The 18,106-nt window shown below is 43.4% G+C and overlaps 2 protein-coding genes across 3 annotated transcripts in view; one reads left to right on the top strand and one right to left on the bottom strand.

Annotated features, from left to right (window-relative positions):
* gnb2 (guanine nucleotide binding protein (G protein), beta polypeptide 2) overlaps window positions 1-6,135 on the bottom strand; it is an 8,305-nt gene extending 2,170 nt beyond the window's left edge. The window contains exons 1-9 of one of the 2 annotated variants that reach the window (XM_054625214.1): window positions 6,080-6,135; window positions 4,122-4,201; window positions 3,984-4,022; window positions 3,343-3,449; window positions 2,897-2,960; window positions 2,483-2,645; window positions 1,650-1,716; window positions 1,341-1,542; window positions 294-510 (exon numbers count right to left, since the gene is read on the bottom strand). In XM_054625214.1, the coding sequence (XP_054481189.1) occupies window positions 294-510; window positions 1,341-1,542; window positions 1,650-1,716; window positions 2,483-2,645; window positions 2,897-2,960; window positions 3,343-3,449; window positions 3,984-4,022; window positions 4,122-4,178 (916 nt within the window). In that variant the 5' untranslated portion in view covers window positions 4,179-4,201; window positions 6,080-6,135. Of the gene's footprint in view, window positions 1-293; window positions 511-1,340; window positions 1,543-1,649; window positions 1,717-2,482; window positions 2,646-2,896; window positions 2,961-3,342; window positions 3,450-3,983; window positions 4,023-4,121; window positions 4,202-4,283; window positions 4,290-6,079 lie in introns of those variants that run through there. The other variant, XM_054625215.1, reaches the window with a different exon arrangement.
* Window positions 6,136-8,211: 2,076 nt separating this feature from the next.
* slc12a9 (solute carrier family 12 member 9) lies at window positions 8,212-17,211 on the top strand. The gene is made up of 14 exons (XM_054625552.1): window positions 8,212-8,460; window positions 10,645-10,878; window positions 11,018-11,152; window positions 11,246-11,383; window positions 11,471-11,773; window positions 11,911-12,018; window positions 12,265-12,376; window positions 12,464-12,621; window positions 12,703-12,785; window positions 12,880-13,004; window positions 13,520-13,712; window positions 13,869-14,043; window positions 15,712-15,858; window positions 15,949-17,211. Exons 2-14 carry the CDS (start codon window positions 10,674-10,676, stop codon window positions 16,788-16,790), a joined length of 2,724 nt encoding a protein of 907 aa, XP_054481527.1. The 5' UTR covers window positions 8,212-8,460; window positions 10,645-10,673; the 3' UTR covers window positions 16,791-17,211.
* The last annotated feature ends 895 nt before the right edge of the window (window positions 17,212-18,106 follow it).

Genomic DNA, 18,106 nt, shown 5'->3' with positions numbered 1-18,106 from the left:
GCTTTTACTTGGTTTTCGAGTGAAATATTGCATTTAAATTAAACATCCTATAATCCTTTATATACGTAAAAGTTTTATTTGATGGTGGAGTGTATAAACGCATACCTACCATCGTCCCTCTCTGGCGGAAAGCTAACTAACTAAGATACAAATAATGTTAAAAGCTTAGGTTAAAAGTAATTTAATGTCTCAATGACGTAACTCCACTATGAAGATAACTGCTCTGCAGGTTGAACCTTTTTTAGACGTACTCTTTCACATCACAGCTGTTTCCTCCCGTCCCGTCCACTCACCTGCTCTGTCTCCCTTCATGGCGTCCCAGATGTTGCAGTTAAAGTCGTCATAACCGGCCAGCAGCAGACGGCCGGAGCGTGAGAAAGCCACAGAGGTGATGCCACAAATGATGTTGTCATGGCAGTAGAGGCTGAGCTCCTGGTCTGCACGCAGGTCAAACAGCCTGCAGGTGGCGTCGTCTGAGCCTGTGGCAAAGGCGCTGCCGTTGGGAAAGAACTGAGGAAGAGCACAGGGAGATGAATATGAAGCAGGAAATGTGGTTTCAGCTATATGAAGAGACTACAAGTAGGTGATTCTGTCCCAATGTAGTCCACTATCCCCTACATGCCCTTATATGACTGTGCTCTCATTGGCTACTAGTGTCTCGGCTCTCGTACTGAATCTCATCAGATGATCACGCTGTTTCAAAACCGCATCTGTCCGACCGTCATCCATCAGATTCAACCTGTGCGGTGCATCAGTCCAGACTCAGACTCAGTTGGAGTCTGGATTTATGCAGGATGTTCAGATATGGTGTTAATTGATAATCTTGTTAATCCTCTAGCGTGCTCCCAGTTTAAATCCCCCCCAAAGCTGGAGACAAGACAGCGTGTGACGTCACCGAGACAAATCCTGGAGGGCGCTCTGTTGATCGTGTATGAGACGGTTTACAGACTTTAGACCATTGTTGCGCCGACACCAGTGCCATTCATTTGGTATTCCTAATAGGCACATCAGTTTATGAAAAAAACAGTTTCTTGATCCATTTTTGATCCATCTCTGGTATTTTCAGATATGTTATTTTTTCTAAGTGTATGGAGCATATACTTTGTATTTAGGATATTTTTTTTAAGAATCAACAAAGCTCCTACAGAGTTGAGGAAGAAAATGTGAAACTGTGTTTTTCAGGATGAGTAGTACTTTCCCTGACGCATGAACCAAACTTGTGTAAAAGTTGACAAGTGCACCTTCAAACTGCAATCACAGATCATTTAAAAACAATACTACAAATTGAAGATTAATATTTGACAACTTGTAATTTGGTCTGAGATCCACACTCCACTCACACAGATGGCGTTGATGTCCGACTCGTGGCCCGTGAAGGTCTGCCGGCACATGCTGTCCCTGATGTCCCACAGCTTGACCGAGGCGTCGCAGGCTCCCGACACAAAGGTGCGGAGGTCGGGCGACAGGGACAGGCTCATGACGTCACCGCTGTGCCCCGAGAAAACCGTGGTCTGCTGACTCGTCTCGATGTCCCACAGTGCACTGGGGCAGAGAGGCAGAGTTAGACACTGATCAGCTCACGAAAAACATGTTCGCACTGCACACTGTTTCTGTGCAGTGCGGGGATGTTTTTGATCTCTGTGGCTCACCATGTGGTGTCTCCTGAACTTGTGATGATTTGATTGTCATCAATGAAACGGCAACAGGACAGGTAACCTGAGAGAACAGAGCACAGGTGACGGTTGAGGAACTGAATGAAACTTGCATATAATAATAGTAATAATAATAATAAATTTTATTTGTAGAGCGCTTAAAAGGTACTCAAAGGCACTTTACATGGTAAAGACAGCAACAATAAAACAAACAACAATGTAAACAAGGTATTAAAAGGTGATCTGCTCATATTCATATTTAGATGTCGATTGGTGACCTTAGAGTGGCATTCCGAGTGTCTACTGTATTACAATAGGCACAAAATAATGAATATTATTGCAACAGTAAACTGACTTATTAAAAAAAAACATTAATTAAAGGTGGAGGTGAATATGAATGCTATTTCATGCAAATATATACATTTATATTAATCTAGAAAAAACAATTTATGATGCAATTGGTTATTTAGCTGTCTGTTCTGTAGACCTTGGCAAACACCTGAGACTTTATGATAATAGCATTGTATTAGATACATCTTGATATTACGTTGCAGCCCATTCTGCTAATCACTTACAGCAGCGCAGTAGCTACACTGTCACAAACCGGAGTCTCCCAGACAGGAGTTGATGTCTCAGCTCATTAAGACAGCGCTGCCCTGCGATTAATTAACCATGTCAATGAAATCTTCATTGTTCAGGGGTTTGGGAGCAGAGCTTTCCCACGAGGCAGGGGAACCGCTCCATGCTCGTCAGAAACGTCTCATCGGTTTGACTCGCAGGGAAAAAGTTGAAAGCGAACAGAGTTCGTTGAGAGTGTGATGTTCTCTCACCTGTGTGGCCAGGTAGCTCCCTGCTGACCCTGACGTTTCCCTCGCGAGTCTTCAAGCAGTAGATGGAGCAGATGTTGTCCAGGCCTCCACAGGCCACGTAGTTCCCAGAGGGGGCGTACGCACAGGTCATCACCCAGGAGGAGCGCAGGGGGATGGCGTGTATCTGAGAAGGTATGGAGGGAACAGACGTTATACTTTTGGATTAGAAAAAAAACCAGAACACAAACCCATAACAAGAGCATAACAATGTGTTGGTACAACACTGACCTAATGCTAATGTCATTGGCTTATGTTAGAACAAGTCATGACAATGGAAGCAAAAGAAGCTGTGACAAGTCAACCACACTCCTACAAGAGAACGACTTCACTCCACTTTCACTTACAGGCCAAAAATAATTACTCAGCTGACTTTACCTTGTTAGTGGTGTAGCTGTCCCAGATGATCAGTTTTCCATCTTGAGAGGCACTGACCAGAAGCCTGTGGAGACACAAACATTCAAACTTTATTTATCTATCGATAGACATTCGGTTAGGCTTAGTGTTCATTTTCTGAATTAATTAAAACTTTGGACTCATTTTAAACAAACCTATGAGTCTTCCACAGTGATTGGTCTACTGGTAATACGGGCAAAACATTACAAACTGAAAATATTTCACAAATATTTCACACACACACTTTTTGTGCTACTTGAGTCTATAAAGGGTAGTTCTAAACCAAAATATGCTCATTTTCAGAACAGCCTAGGTAGCAAGTTTATCAATGCTTGTTTGTTTGTTCCGTATTGATATGTAATGTATTATTCCCATGTTACGTTGCTATTGTATGGAGCTAAATAGTTTGGTGCAGTAGAGAGTCTCACTTTGAGTCAGTGCCCCAGTGCATGGCGTAGATCTTGGCGAGGTGGCCACGCAGGGTGCGTCTCGTCCGCATCTGAATCCGCCCCACAGGATCCAGACCAGCAGTTATCTAGGTTAATGAGGAGAGGTTAATCAGAAAATGAGTTTTAATGAACTCAACCTTTTTTTATTTATAACTGTTGGATAGGAGGATCCACAGTGAAGCCTCTTGAGATTGTAACAATATTGTGATATACAATGCCAAATTTGATGATACAAATACGTTTAGATGTGAAAGAATAATTTATAAATGATGACATTAAAGTAATGTGTAAAGCACAGCACTGGAAAATGGTAAACCACCATGTTTATACTGCCGGTTATAATGTGGGTGGAAATTAGTTATTAATCATGAATAATTAAGCATCTATATTTTCCAAACAGTGCGTTACAAAATGAGGAATGTACGATTTGATTTAAGAAAAAAAAGATTTACTCTCTACTTTTATGCAAACCAAGTTTCTCCTCTGAACTTATTATCATGTCTCCAAATCTATGGTCACCAAACCAGCTCTTATCACTAAAATCAAACACCCAAAAACTTGAATAGACATTTATTTTATGGTTCTGTAACTTACTACTTGGGTCATTCAGTGGCACTTACCTGTGTCAGGGTTGAATCTCCACATGCTTTCCTGGCATCCTGTTGGACAGGGAATCAAAGGACGAGAAAAATAAGACGTTACACAACATGTTAATATATCAAGAGATTAAAACTAAACTATAAAATCATTGGACTCACTCTTATCTGGTTCCTAAGCTGCTCGGCCTCCTGGCGAAGCTGCTCCAGTTCACTCATTTTGAATTTGTCTGAGCTGTCACCTGTTGGCCGTGGAAAAACTAAAAATGTCAGTCTCAGATTTACATAAAGTATAATCTCATAATTGATAAAGAAAATACCCACGGGGATTAGCACAGTTTTATGATTCCATAATCCAGTATAATCCAGGAGTCCACTTTCATCAAAAATGAATCAATTAAGTTAAATAATTTACTTAAAATACTGTTTGTAAAAAATAATAAAATAAAAACACACAAATTTTAATCTCTACGGTTTACTGACCCCACACAGTGAGAAAAAACCTTGTAATCTGTTTATGGCTGTGCAACCATGCCTGGTTTAACTGAGGAGAATAATCTGTAATGACTAAGCTGCTATGGAGCAGCCAGCATCTACCAGGCAGCAGATACTGAGCGAACACTCCCTTTAAAAAGCAGAGGGAACTTGTTACACTGTGCAATTACAGGTTGTGTATCAAGTCAGAACTGGTGCTAATGCTGGATACAGTCATCTTTATGTCATCGGAGACTCTGCGGTCTGGAAGAATTAACATGGAAGGAGATGCATATCAATCCGCTATGGGCCAACAGGGTGCCCACACACTGTACATCACATCATGCCTTCCAGTAGGAAACGGCATTTCCTGTTCCTGATAGGAGCACAGTTACACATTCAAAAAAGCTTCCCAAACAGGGGAGCTTCTATTTGCATCCGTGTAGCAATTCAAATCCACAGCAGACGTGCATACAGTGCACACTGCAAAGGAAGAGAGCAATTAGCTACAGTAGGTCACTTCTCCCTGGAGGGACCTGCGACCAGATGGATCACACGGCACTAATGGAAGCCAAAAGGGGTGCATCATGGGTCTCAGTCTCTTGGCACAGCTGCTCATTTAGCCAATGAGGAGGAGAAAAGCTGAAGGGGGGGGGGTGATGCATCACAGATCAGGCCTGGATGGGTCTGACCAGATGCTCGGATGCATGTTTGTGTCGCCTGCGAGCACATCAACTGGAGGGGCGAGCAGATCTGTGGCGAAGTCATGCCGATGGACAGAGTGTAAAAAAATGAATTAAAAAAAAAAAAAAAAGAACCACATATCACAGGCATCAGACTCCACCTGCACTGATGCATGGCCAGACAAGAGGCTGCTGCTGCTGCTGCTGCTGCTGATGATGATGATGATGATGGAGGTTAACGTATTAAGAATAAAGCACATCCTCAGTGCCTGCACATCCGAGGTAGTCGTGGCCTTTTTTATTACATTTTTTTCGAGCTCATTTTATAACACAAAGAGAGAACATGATGCTAAAGTGTGACTGGCCCCACCCCTTTCGGATGCACATCTGATGGGGAAGCTACACCGACATGGCATGACTACATCTGCAAGCTGGAGGAGAGCGCAGAGCCGCTGCATGTTTGACAGAGTAAATGTTAATGTCAGAGAGACTGCGCGGCTCTGCTCACTCCCATGGTTAACACACACACACACACACACACACACACACACACACACACACACACACACACACACACACACGGGGCCTGTGCCGGGAGCTCCGCGCGGTGTGAAAAACCGCAGTGAAGAAAGAAGCGGGTCCAGGCCACATTGAAACGCATAGGATGCCCTCCATAAAGGCTTTTACTTTCACCGTCCGCAGCGTTTAGAGCTTCCTAGTGTATTCAAATAGCAGGCAGGCCCTCGTGAAAGCAGCTACATCACGTATCGATCAGCACCGAGCGGCTGATGGAGGCCTTGACCACATCTTGTTTCAGATGCTGAGCTCCTAAAAATGCGGATGTAGCTGCGTTAATTTGGTCGAAACGATGCCACGAATAAGGCACATCATCGCCCAGCCATCTTACGCTCCGCAGGGCCGGCCTACAGCGGCTGTCACCGCGTTTGATAATGGGGTGGCTACCTGTTAATTCTCCCGATGATTTTTTTTTTTTTTTTTTTTTTGCTGCTGCTGCTGCTGCTGCTTTTTTCCTCCGTCTTCTGCTTGCGTGAAAAAACAGCAACGTCCCCCCCCGACAAAAAAAAAAAAAAATCCCGTGGAGGGTGTTTTTAACTAAATGGCTTTTTCACTCATAAAAAAAAAAAAAAGATCAAATGAAATCCACTTTTTAAGTCCGTGTGTCACGATTAGGCTGTTTTCCAAAAAAAAAAAAAAAAAAAAAAAAATCCTTCAGCGAACAGGCAAACGGAGGAGGGCTACACACATTTCCATTTCTCTGCTTTAGTGGAGCCTCCTGGAAAAAAAAAAAAAAAAAAAAAAAAAAAAAAAAAAAAAGATGAAATCTGCTGCTGCTGCTGCTGCTGTGTTGTCGTTTCCTCCTCGAAAATGTTGTCCCCCCTTTTATTCACGCCCGACCGGTTAACAAAAACATCTTTGTCCAATGTGACGTAAACAAACACAAAAAAATTCAGCTCTGCTCCTCGGTCCCCCGCATCAAGCACTGTCCATTAAATACTACACAGTCCGTTTCACTCCGATTCTGCTTTTCGTGACGTTATCCTCGTTTCCTTCCTCTCTCTCTCTCTGGTTTCCTCCTCCCTCTGCCGACACTTCATCAGGACAAACCGCCTCCGAGCCGACAGTGAATTACTGGCTAAAATCTGCCTCATGTAGAAAATAATGCCATTTAAAAAAACAACGCTTCTTAAATGCGAGACATCAACCCATCAGTAGACCGACTGCGTGTTTTTTGTCTCCCAGTATAAAGAGCCGCGGCCCTCTCGCTCAGTTATCCACACGGTTCCTGTTTTTTTTTTTTTGTTTTTTTTTTCTGAATATCATTATTCAGAAACAAGCACCACAGATCACGCGGTGGGTGCTTGCAGAAGGATCCTCAAATCCGGGCATGAAGCATGTTTCAACCACACCCATCTCTTAAATACTAGTAAATCCCATGACACCCCCCCCACCCCCCCACCCCCTTCTGATCAGATTACTATGCAGTTTTGGAGATCATTTCCTTACCTGGACTTGTCAGTTTTACATGTTCAGATTGAGAAACTATCCTTCAGGTTGCTCATGTGAAAGGCCCCTACATGTGCAATGTTATTACTACTGCTTATTTCATGTTTTTGCAGGATGCAGCACAATGAGAGAAATATTTGTGATGTTCAATGATCACTCCTTATTCTATTATTATTATCTCTCTATCTATCTATCTACCTACCTACCTACCTACCTACCTACCTACCTACCTACCTACCTACCTACCTATCTATCTATCTATCTATCTATCTATCTATCTATCTATCTATCTATCTATCTATCTATCTTATCTTCTGTATTTCTAAATATTAAACTGTTTGTGCCCAGACAACATAACATTTTGGCATTTGCGTAGTCTTATAAAACATGGGAATGCTTGTGAAATACGATTAAGGAGATTCTGCATGTCCTGACCTCTTCACCCTCTCTCTTACATCAAACCATCCCCATAACAGTCCCCTCGTTTATTGTAAGTGCTTGGTTTTTTTTTTCTTTTCTGGAGCAGAGTGGATATAAAGGCTAACAACAACTATAGAAACTATTTCATTATTTTTCTTATGAGGAAAAAGATCCATTTTTTTAATGATAACCTTACTTAACTTCCCAGGTTAGTCCTGCTACATAACGACCCCCCCCCCCCCCCCTTTTTTTTTTTTTCTTTCTCTTTATGGACGTCATCTCCGTCCCAACAGTGACCCCTGGTGTGGAGTAGAGACATTACAGTCCAGCAGACAGAACAACTTTACACCACCACTGCCTCATGGACACATTATGTGAATGCATTCAAGTTATTTTCCTGCTGAACACAGAAGACTAACCACTGAATTCACCACTTCATGTATCCTCCACGTTTTGGAACTTATTCAAACATTATTGGGTGATAAAGTCACGTTTGACTGAAAGTCAAGGGGCGTGGTGACTTCAGGGAACCGACAGTACCTTCTGCTCGTGCAGTTTGTGGTAGTTTCGCCCTCCCCTTTAGCGGTCACATGGGCGGTTTCTGCTCTCCCGTGACACTTTTGAACAAATAATAAAGGGGCCGAGGCGTGCCATGGCTGCTGTGTTGTTATTGGGCAGCACAATCGTTCACAGCATCCAACTCTCGGGACAGCTCAGTCCCTGTCATGTCCACCGTCCTGCTGCGTCTATTTCTGACCGTCCACTGCGCGTCTGACCCGGGGCATCTCCTGCTGAAAGCTTCCCGCTGAGCCAGGCGGACCGAGGCGGACCGAGGCTGACCTCACTCAGTGAAAAGAAGTAGGAAGTGGGTGAAACTGTCCCGCGGAGGGTTCACCGAGGTAAGTTTGCTTAGCCTCGGTGTATTTAAGGATACTGAACATCCCAGTATGAGCGTGCACATCCTGGATGTTGCTGTCTGAATGACACACACACACACACACATACACACACACGCACACATACACTGCGCGATGACGAGCCGCCGGGGAGGCCACTTCCTGGCCCAGAACGTCAAAACGTAAACAACATTAACCCAACACAAAGCTGCAAATAGCGTATTATTTACCAAAATGCGTAAAGTTTGAATGTCGCAGTTGCTGCACCCTCATGCTGCGTGCTATGTGACGGAAACGGTGATTTATTTTGGTAACCGGCTTGTTTCTGAAGTCGGGTCCGTGGACCCCAAAAAGGGCCTCTTATGATCGGTTTAGCAGGTCTGCATAGACATTAGAGATGTTAGCTCAGTGCGCCACAAACAGCATCCTGCAGAGCTAGAGGATAAATACCCCTACCAGACTCAACGAGGACAGGGGAACTAACAGTAGTTGATATGATCAGTGCCTGACAGTATGCTGTAGTTCTCACTGCATACAACTTCCCTGCTCAAACCGCAGACAACTCATCTGCCTGAGAGTATGTTTCATATGATGTCTTTTGCTAGACCTGTTATTGTTGTGCAACTGTAATGAAAACAGCCGAATGTAGTTAGTGTTTAAAACGACTTTTAGTCAGCAAGTGGTGGATAGACTAGATATACCTATGGAGTATCTCACTGGAATAATGCATACATCTGTTAAATTAGGCTGCACATGTTATTATTTCCAAGATCAAATGAGCTGTCCATTATTCTGTTGATTAATCATCGATGAGTCATTGAGCTTCAAATTGCTTGTCTTAAACTCAACATATTGGGGGACAAATTAAAGTAGGAAATTGTCAAATATGAATAGCTGCACAGAGATTTTGGCAATTTTGCTTTAAAAATGATCTATATGATTAAGCGATTATTCAAATAAGTGCTGATTCATTTTTTTTGTCTTGTGACTAACCAATCAATGGCCTAATTGTTTCAGCTCAGCTGGTAAAATAATGTGAACATCCTATGTATCAAAGAATCAGTAACTGGGTGTGTGATCCCTGTAATAATTGGGAGATCATGTGCCATCATGTTTTGTTCACGTGATTCATGTATGATTTGAGACGACTCTGGCCCCCAGCTTCAGTGATGATAACTGCCTCCTTGAGGGGGGAAAAAATGAGAAAGTTGAACCTTGCTGGCACCGGAGAGGGAAAAAGAGAACAAACCAAGGTCACCTGAACACAGAGGGGCAGAGGCTCAGTCCGCTCAGCTGAGATGTCTGCTCTTAGCTTTGAGCTGCATGTAAAAACAGACAAGCAACTGTGAATCAGGTGACTGCAAATACCAACCTGAGGTGTGAGCAGCAGCAAATAACAGACCCTCTCTGGCAACGTTTCGGTGCTTGATGTTTGCAATATTTTGTAGTAAAGGGATGTAAAGAAGAGAAGTCACTGCCCGTGGAAAAAAGTAACAGAACAGGTACTACCATTGTAGTATCAGCCAGGTAACTGTGTGGCACCCGAGTGCTGATGAACAGTTGCTTGGTTCAATTTGCACGCTTGTGTTAAGCCACTAAATCTAAAGCTTTGTCAAAATCCCAATTTACTGTCAGCCGCTCAGAAGCCTCACAACTCTTCAAAGTTTGTGTGAGGCTGGAAGCATTCACGAGGCGGTGCATGACATGTGCTACTGTTCACATGATGATCTTCACTTCTGGGCAGTGCTGACAAGGTTAAAAACATCACTGTGTGTTAATGGGTGTGACAAAAACAAGCGCCTGCGTGTTTCTCGCTAGTTGCTACACTTGATTTGAAACGGAGAACAATACAACGAGTAAACAAAGGCTGCATTCACTATGAAATAACACTGACATTATATGCTATGTGACTATTAAATGGTCACACTTTGTCTGTAAAAGATGGGTAATTTTTCCACAAGGATACACATTGTACTTAAAAGTGGACTGTGTTCATCCAGGGCATGCAGCATACTTTACCCCGCAGGCCTTTTCACAACATGTCTGGGGGGGAAAGAACATCTGCTCATGGGAGATATTTGTGGATAACAAGCATGATATAATTATTGCCTTTCAGCAGTTGATTCAATACTGTAGTTATTTTTCTTTCTGTTTGAAACCAACCCTCATTCATTGTGTCTCTGACAGACTGATCACAGGCTCTTCTCGAACCAACCATGTCGAGCGAACGCACCCCTCTGATCACCTCAGGGGTCTGCGGTCTGGCTGTGAGCGCAGTGGCATGCGGTGTGGAGTTGGACGCCAACAGTGAATCCGGCTCAGGGACACCGAGCAAAGACCCTCGAAAACTGAACACGTTTTTCGGGGTGATGGTGCCGACCATCCTCTCTATGTTCAGCATCGTGCTGTTCCTGAGAACTGGTGAGCGATGTGATGCGTGTGAAGGGATCAGAAGACAAAAAAATCTGTTTTGGGTGGTAGACGGTGGGAGTTTGCATGAATCCCTTACAATATAACTGAGTCATTGTGCTGTAATGACGACGTGATCTCTCTCCTGCAGGGTTTGTGGTTGGTCACGCGGGGCTGTTACAGGGTCTTTTGATGGTGATGGTAGCCTACACCATTATATCTCTCACAATACTGTCCATCTGTGCCATTTCCACCAATGGGGCTATACAAGGGGGTGGAGCCTATTGTATCCTTAAGAGGCCAAACTGTTGTTTTCCTCCGAGTGTTGCTTGATCTTGCCGTTTCAGTTAAAACATCGGCCTTAACAAAATGTGACCAGACATGATAAGTAGGTCTCTGGGCCCGGAGTTTGGAGGAAGCATTGGTTTGATGTTCTTCCTGGCCAAAGTGTTCGCATGTGGAGAGTATGTTCTTGGTCTTGTGGAGGCATTACTTGATGTATTCGGTTCAGATCCTGGTAAGTATTTGATTTATGTTCTGTTTTTAGTTAAATAAACTATCTAAACCTACTTGAATTCTCAGTTTTCTTCTTGCTCTGTTGTAGAGTCGACTGTGTCCGAGGGGGTGCGTGTGCTTCCTCAGGGCTACTGGTACACGGTGCTGTACTCCTCAGTTGTCCTTCTGATCTGTCTGCTCGTGTGTCTGGTGGGCGCCCACATCTACTCCCGCACCGCCTTCGTCATCCTGCTGGTGATCACTGTATCCTTGCTGTCCATCTTCATCAGCTCTGTGGCGGTCAAACCTCGTGATTTTGTCATCGTCCACAAGGGGACTGGCAACCAGACCCTCCGCTACAACGCCAGCTACACGGGCTACAACGTCACCACTCTGAGGAACAACCTGGGCTGTGAGTTTTAAGGGTTCGATGTTGGTGTTGGAGAGGAAATGAAAGAACATTGACAATCAAAGCCACATGGCACATGTACATTTTAGTGGAATCCAATTTTAACGTCTTGCTATTGTTCCTCATTTTTTGCTTTGCAGCTGGTTACTCTTTGGACTACAGCACCAACTCTGTCATGTCTTTTGCCACCGTGTTTGCTGTCATGTTCACCAGCTGCACCGGGATTATGGCCGGAGCCAACATGTCAGGTTAAAGCTTGTTGTCTTGTATGTATAATCACATTGGTGGTGAGGGTGTCATTGCATTGGAATGTAACTGGAGTATTTTGCCATTATGCCATTGCTACTTTTACCTTTGATTTATGTGCATGTCGTTATACAGAATATTGTCAAACGAGAGATTTGTTTAAACACACATAGCAATTCAGTAAATCTGCATTGTGCACACAAACCAGCACACCCTGATGTTTGATCTCTCTCCGAATGTCTCTGAAGGGGAGCTGAAGACTCCGAGTGTTTCCATCCCTAAAGGCACCATCGTGGCCGTCTTTTGCACTTTCACAGTCTACGTCCTCCTCTTCATCCTGGTCAGCGCAACATGTGACAGGTCTGAAATGGTTCATGATGATGTTGTCTGATAGGAGTACTTAAAGAGAGATCAACAATTAGAAGTAATTTGTCTATTTTTCTTTAGGACCCTGTTGATTCAGGATTATGGGTTCCTCCAGAGAATAAACATCTGGCCGCCGTTCGTCACCGTCGGGATTTTCTGCGCTTCTCTTTCGGCTGCCATGTGCTCCATGATCGGAGCGTCCCGCATCCTCCATGCTCTTGCTCTGGATCAACTCTTTGGTACGGCTTGAGGTTTTTTCCGCTCATCATATCAGTTCCTTCTTCACCCATTTTCTAACAGACTTTTGTTTTCCCCCACAGGTTTGCCATTAGCCCCAGCTACAATCACATCAAGCTCTGGGAATCCGTGGATGGCAGTGGTGTACACCTGGGGTTTGGCGCAGGTGAGCGGAGGGAGCTTCCGCAACATGCAGTCCCTAATTTAAGAATTACAACTGGTGTCCTGAGCTGTTGTGTGTCTGTGTGTCTGTGTTTCAGTGTGTGGTGTTTGCAGGCCAGCTCAATGCCGTGGCAGCTTTGGTGACTGTTTTCTACTTGCTGGCCTTCGCTGCGGTTGACCTGGCCTGTTTGGCTCTTGAGTGGGCATCTGCACCAAATTTCAGGTAATAAAAGATCAATTGCTGTTGAAAGACAAATAAGAAATCCGAAGGCATTTCTATCATATTTTTCATCATCGTGTAATTGAATCCAACAGCGATGTGGATTTTTCAGAGTAAAATTACAAACAAAAACACCTCCTCTTTTGGTAAAATATGAAATACTGCCTGAGAAGGACATGTTTTAAGCTTTCAGTTCTGAAACAGATGTTACTTAATTATAGTGCCATCATTGAGTGTGTCAATAAAAACTGGCCAATGAAGTAAGACAATAAATCTAAAATTGCTCATTGACACAAGAAAAGCTGAAAATGTGAGCTAGCTTAAAGGTGTCTTCTTTTAGAGAGTACACTCCCAAACATTGAGATAACAGCAACAACAATACAGATTAAAAAAGCCAATCTGCCTCACTTGGATTTATTACTATGATGTGATTTATTGGACAATAAAGTCATATTTATTGACTTCTGCTTTCCAAAGTGCCAGCGGCCTCTATTCTTTGTCTCTGTGTGTTTTAACAGACCGACCTTCCAGCTCTTCTCCTGGCACACCTGCCTGCTGGGCATCGTGAGCTGTCTGGTGATGATGTTCGTCATTAACCCTGTGTACTCCTCCGGCAGTATTGTCCTCCTGTTAGTGCTGCTGCTTTTCCTCCACTACAGATCGCCCACCAGCAGCTGGGGCTACATCAGCCAGGCTCTCATTTTCCATCAGGTATCTGGACTCATGCAGACACACACACACACACACACACACACACACACACACACACACACACACACACACACACACACACACACACACACACACACACACATAAACAGACCGGGTTACAGTGTGTCAACAATGCTGTCTTCCTTTTTGGTTTAGGTGCGTAAGTATCTGTTGATGCTGGATGTGAGGAAAGACCATGTGAAGTTCTGGAGGCCGCAGATGTTGTTGATGGTGGCCAACCCTCGCTCCTCCTGTCAGCTCATCCTGTTCGTCAACCAGCTGAAGAAGGGAGGGCTCTACGTGTTGGGCCACGTGCAGCTGGGAGATCTGGGTAATTCCCTGTGGACGGTCTGCGATGGCTATCCACAGCTACCAGTATTACATTATTCTTATCTGTGAATCAATATGTAGGTTTAGAAGCCAAGTGAAACTCACCTTCTGGTCTTTTCATGTGTCTGTAAGCCTTCCACAGATGTATTCAATCAACATGGCATCATGTGATTATTTTTATCATTCTATCTGAGAGGACATGAACAAGCTGAGCAGGAATTGTTAAAGTAGGTTGCATATTATTGAAGTTGTGTAACAGATCAGATTGGCCTCCCTGTAGTCCACAGGCTCCATCATGGAAGGCTACCTCGTGGGCTTTTTCACTTTCCATCTGCTGCTTCTCTTGCATTATTAATAAGATGATAAGTTTCCTCTGTATTATTGTTGCATCAGACCCTTAGAGTTTAAACAAGACATCCTGTAATTCAGCCAAATGTCTAGCTCCTTGTTTGTTGTGCTAAAAAGGCACATATCCTTTTCAAATTGTAAGAAAATATATTGTGTGATACAACCCGAGGATTGAGAAAGCAATGTGCTGACATGTTCTTACATTTGCGAACTGACTCACAATTACAATGCAATTAGATAACGGCAGTGTTGAAAAGTAACTAAGGCTATTAACGCAAAACTGTACTTAAAGCTAGGGTGGGCGATTTTGGAGAAAACAGCCGTTGAGATTCCGTCGCGTGCTCTCTGGCCTCTCCCTGCCACGCTACCTGCTGTAGCTCCTCCCACCGAACGTCAGTTATGCGCGTTCATGTGAATTCAGTTACATTGATAGGAAGACGAAACACGCAGGGACGCACCAACGTCGTTGCCAAGGTGACCGGACAGTCCCACAGCCAATAAGAACGGAGAATCGGAGCCTCGCTCTGATTGGTCAAAGTGTACATGAGCGGTGGCAATTTTTGGGTGCGGCCCACAGAGGCAGGGGAGAGCAAAGTTATGAGCAGATATTCTCAGAGCACTTCACCTACATATAGCTGACTGGCTATTAGGACAGTTTTGCCAAATATTACAGTAAAGAAATTACCCTAGCTTTAAGTACAAATTTGAGGTACTTGTACTTTACTTCAGTATTTTCCATTTTATGCATTTTAGTGGAATGTACTGTATGTTTTACTTATCTATATTTGTTTGACAGCTACTTTTAAGATTAAAGCAGACCTTTTTAGCATTGACTCGCTTACAAAGAAGTCAAATTAACCAATCATTTATTAAAACTTTAGTTAAGAGTAGTGAACCGATGGAAGCACTGGACCAGACTAATTGTATTGGTTTGTATACAAAGTCCACCTCAACCAACTACAACAGTGTAATGCTACTTATGCACTGATTTACCACTATTGACAATCTAATAATGTGATAATAATAATATGTCAGGACCAGTAGACATTTTACTGCAACACAAGAACTATTACTTTAAGTACATTTAGCTGTACTAAATCTGATAAACTTAGCTCATGTACTTTTAGTTTCGGTTTTAAATGCAGGACTTGTATTTGTTTTGGAGTATTTTTACATTGTGATACTTATACCTTTTACTTAAGTAAAGGACCTGAGAACTTCATCCACCAATGTTTAGCAATTATGCTGTGTTGTATTTCTGTTTGTGCTCTTCAAATCTATGTATGAAATACATTTTCTTACTAATTCTCCTGTGTTCTAGACTCTCTGCCTTCAGATCCGGTTCAGCAGCAGTACAACTTCTGGTTGAGCCTGGTAGATAAACTCGGGGTGAAGGCCTTTGTGGACCTGACGCTGTCTCCCTCCGTCAGACAGGGAACACAGCATCTGCTGCGCATCACAGGCCTAGGTAAGCTCTGATTTCGCTCATCCCTTGCATGCCCACATTCAGTACAGATTATGACGTTGCTTTATCTGTACTTATATTTCCCTCTAAAAGGTGGCATGAAGCCCAACACACTGATTTTGGGTTTCTACGACAGCTGCACTCCTGAGGACTTCTTCCTTCAAGATTCTGCGTTCTGTGACTCTTCGATAGGAAAAGAAAGTGAGGGCGAATATAACTTTGGGGTCGATTTGCCTTCACTACAGGCCCATTTCCCACCAGTCCGACATGTCGAGAGCCCACGCTGGCTCTCACCGGAGGAGTACGTGGGGACCATTTCTGACGCCATTAAAATGAACAAGAACGTGTGCCTGGCCCGCTATTTCTTCCAGTTAGAGGGAGAGGGCAAAGACAGCAAGGTGGACGGGTCAGAGCGGACGATAGATGTGTGGCCCCTCAACCTGCTCCAGCCAGGCAGCCGGGATTACGAGGATGTGTGCAGCCTGTTCCTGCTGCAGATGGCCTGCGTGCTCAACATGTCCAACAAATGGCGCCACGCAAGAATGAGAATCTTCCTGAACGTGGAGACGGAGTCCAGCGACCAGGGCTGGGTGGTGAACGAGGAGACATTCCGAGAGCTGCTGAGGAAGCTGAGGATCAGGGCGTCGATAAAGATCGTGCCTTGGGACTCTGTGGTGCAGCACCACGTTCAGCCAAACAGGGAACCCCCCGCGGAGCCGACGCAAGCTCTGTCCGAGGAGTTCTTGTCCGCAGTGAACTGTATGTTGATGGAGCACAGCTCTCAAGCCGCTGTTCGCTTCCTGTATTTACCTCGACCCTCCGCTCAGCGTAGCCAGTCACAACAGTATTTGGCTCAGCTGGAAGCAGTGACCAACAGTTTGGGGCCAACGCTCCTGATTCACGGGGTCACCCCGGTCACATACACCGATCTGTGAGCATGTGCGGCCGTTTTGTTCACTGGTGTTGTATAAGCAGCAAAGTCTTATCTGCGTGAGTTTAAACTCTGGTTACATGTAAAATTAACACATAAAGTAAAGAAAAGTGGATGCTTAGTTACAGTATGTAGCACCAGTTACAACAACCTTACTTAATAAAGCTTTTTTGTTGTTTTACTCAAGCTATAAGAAGGACCACAGCCACAGATCACGGAGTGCATTTTTGAAATATGCCACTAGAGGTTTTTGCATTTGAATAGGTTGTTTTCCTATTTACATATACTTGAACTGGCTTGGTGATTGAGCCAAAAAAATGTGGGAATACTAACTTTTGTGGGCGATATATATGTTGATGTAACATCTTGTTTGGATCAGCTTTAAATCCGTCTTTTCACATGAGACAGAAGTAAGAAATGTGTCTGACTAAGAAAAAAAAAACCACAATTTGTTTGGAGCAATACGGGTTGTCTATGACATTTAATAGAGACATTTCTATACATAATTTCATGGATGAAATTATAATTTCCTGATAATAATTGACCACAGTTAAAACATTTTTTTTTTTCTGATTCAGTTTCTAAATGGTATTGTGTTAAATCATAATCATTGTTACTGTGTTTTTGCGCCTTTCTTTTCCTATATTCTCAGATTTCGGCTGGCCCAAGTGATCCATAGACTTTTTTTTGTTTCTGAGCTGAATTTAGTTCTGTCTTCCCATGCAGTTCTGCAAACATGTCTTCTTTTGCTGTTAAATGTGTATCTTTAGTCCTCACAAAGGGATCCACTTTATACTTGTGACCTCAGAATGATGAACAGCATTTGTTGCTGTTGTATGTCTTTACTTGAAATCTGTACTTGGATTGTGTGCTTCATGATACAGACTATCAAAGTACACCAAAAATGGTTATCCTGACAGTTAATCTTAAGAGCCATTCTAATCCAACCTCAGTTAGGACCACGAACAATGTTGATTCAGACCAAATGGAGGCTTAAACCAGAGCAAGTTGTCACATTTTTACACAACAATTAATTTACCGTATTTACAGTTCGAAATACAGAATAAATTGTTACTGCTTTCTTGTCACGTTTGCTTTTATAGTGTTGCAGCACTCACATGGACTTTTTAAACATCCATAAAAGTTCCATTTAACACATAGAAAGTTGCTCCAAAGGTCATTTTGCATGACCTTTTGGTATCTTGATGTGTGGTTAACAGTCAATAAAAAACCTGAAAGGACTGTCTCTCTTTGACTAAAGGTCATCAATGTATTAAGCTGCTGTTTGTCATAGGTGTAAATATAAGCCACATGTAATGT

Source organism: Anoplopoma fimbria, chromosome 24 (genome assembly GCF_027596085.1).
Source record: "Anoplopoma fimbria isolate UVic2021 breed Golden Eagle Sablefish chromosome 24, Afim_UVic_2022, whole genome shotgun sequence".
Classification (NCBI taxonomy): domain Eukaryota; kingdom Metazoa; phylum Chordata; class Actinopteri; order Perciformes; family Anoplopomatidae; genus Anoplopoma; species Anoplopoma fimbria.
Note: the sequence above shows the minus strand (reverse complement) of the source record. Positions and strands in the feature narration are given on the sequence as shown.

Bases quoted from the DNA above. Each gene is read 5' to 3' on its own strand.
- slc12a9 (XM_054625552.1), top strand. From the start codon at position 10,674: ATGTCGAGCGAACGCACCCCTCTGATCACCTCAGGGGTCTGCGGTCTG. The intron at 11,384-11,470 runs GTAAGTATTTGA...GCTCTGTTGTAG, and splicing joins TGTATTCGGTTCAGATCCTG to AGTCGACTGTGTCCGAGGGG. The intron at 11,774-11,910 runs GTGAGTTTTAAG...TTTGCTTTGCAG, and splicing joins TCTGAGGAACAACCTGGGCT to CTGGTTACTCTTTGGACTAC.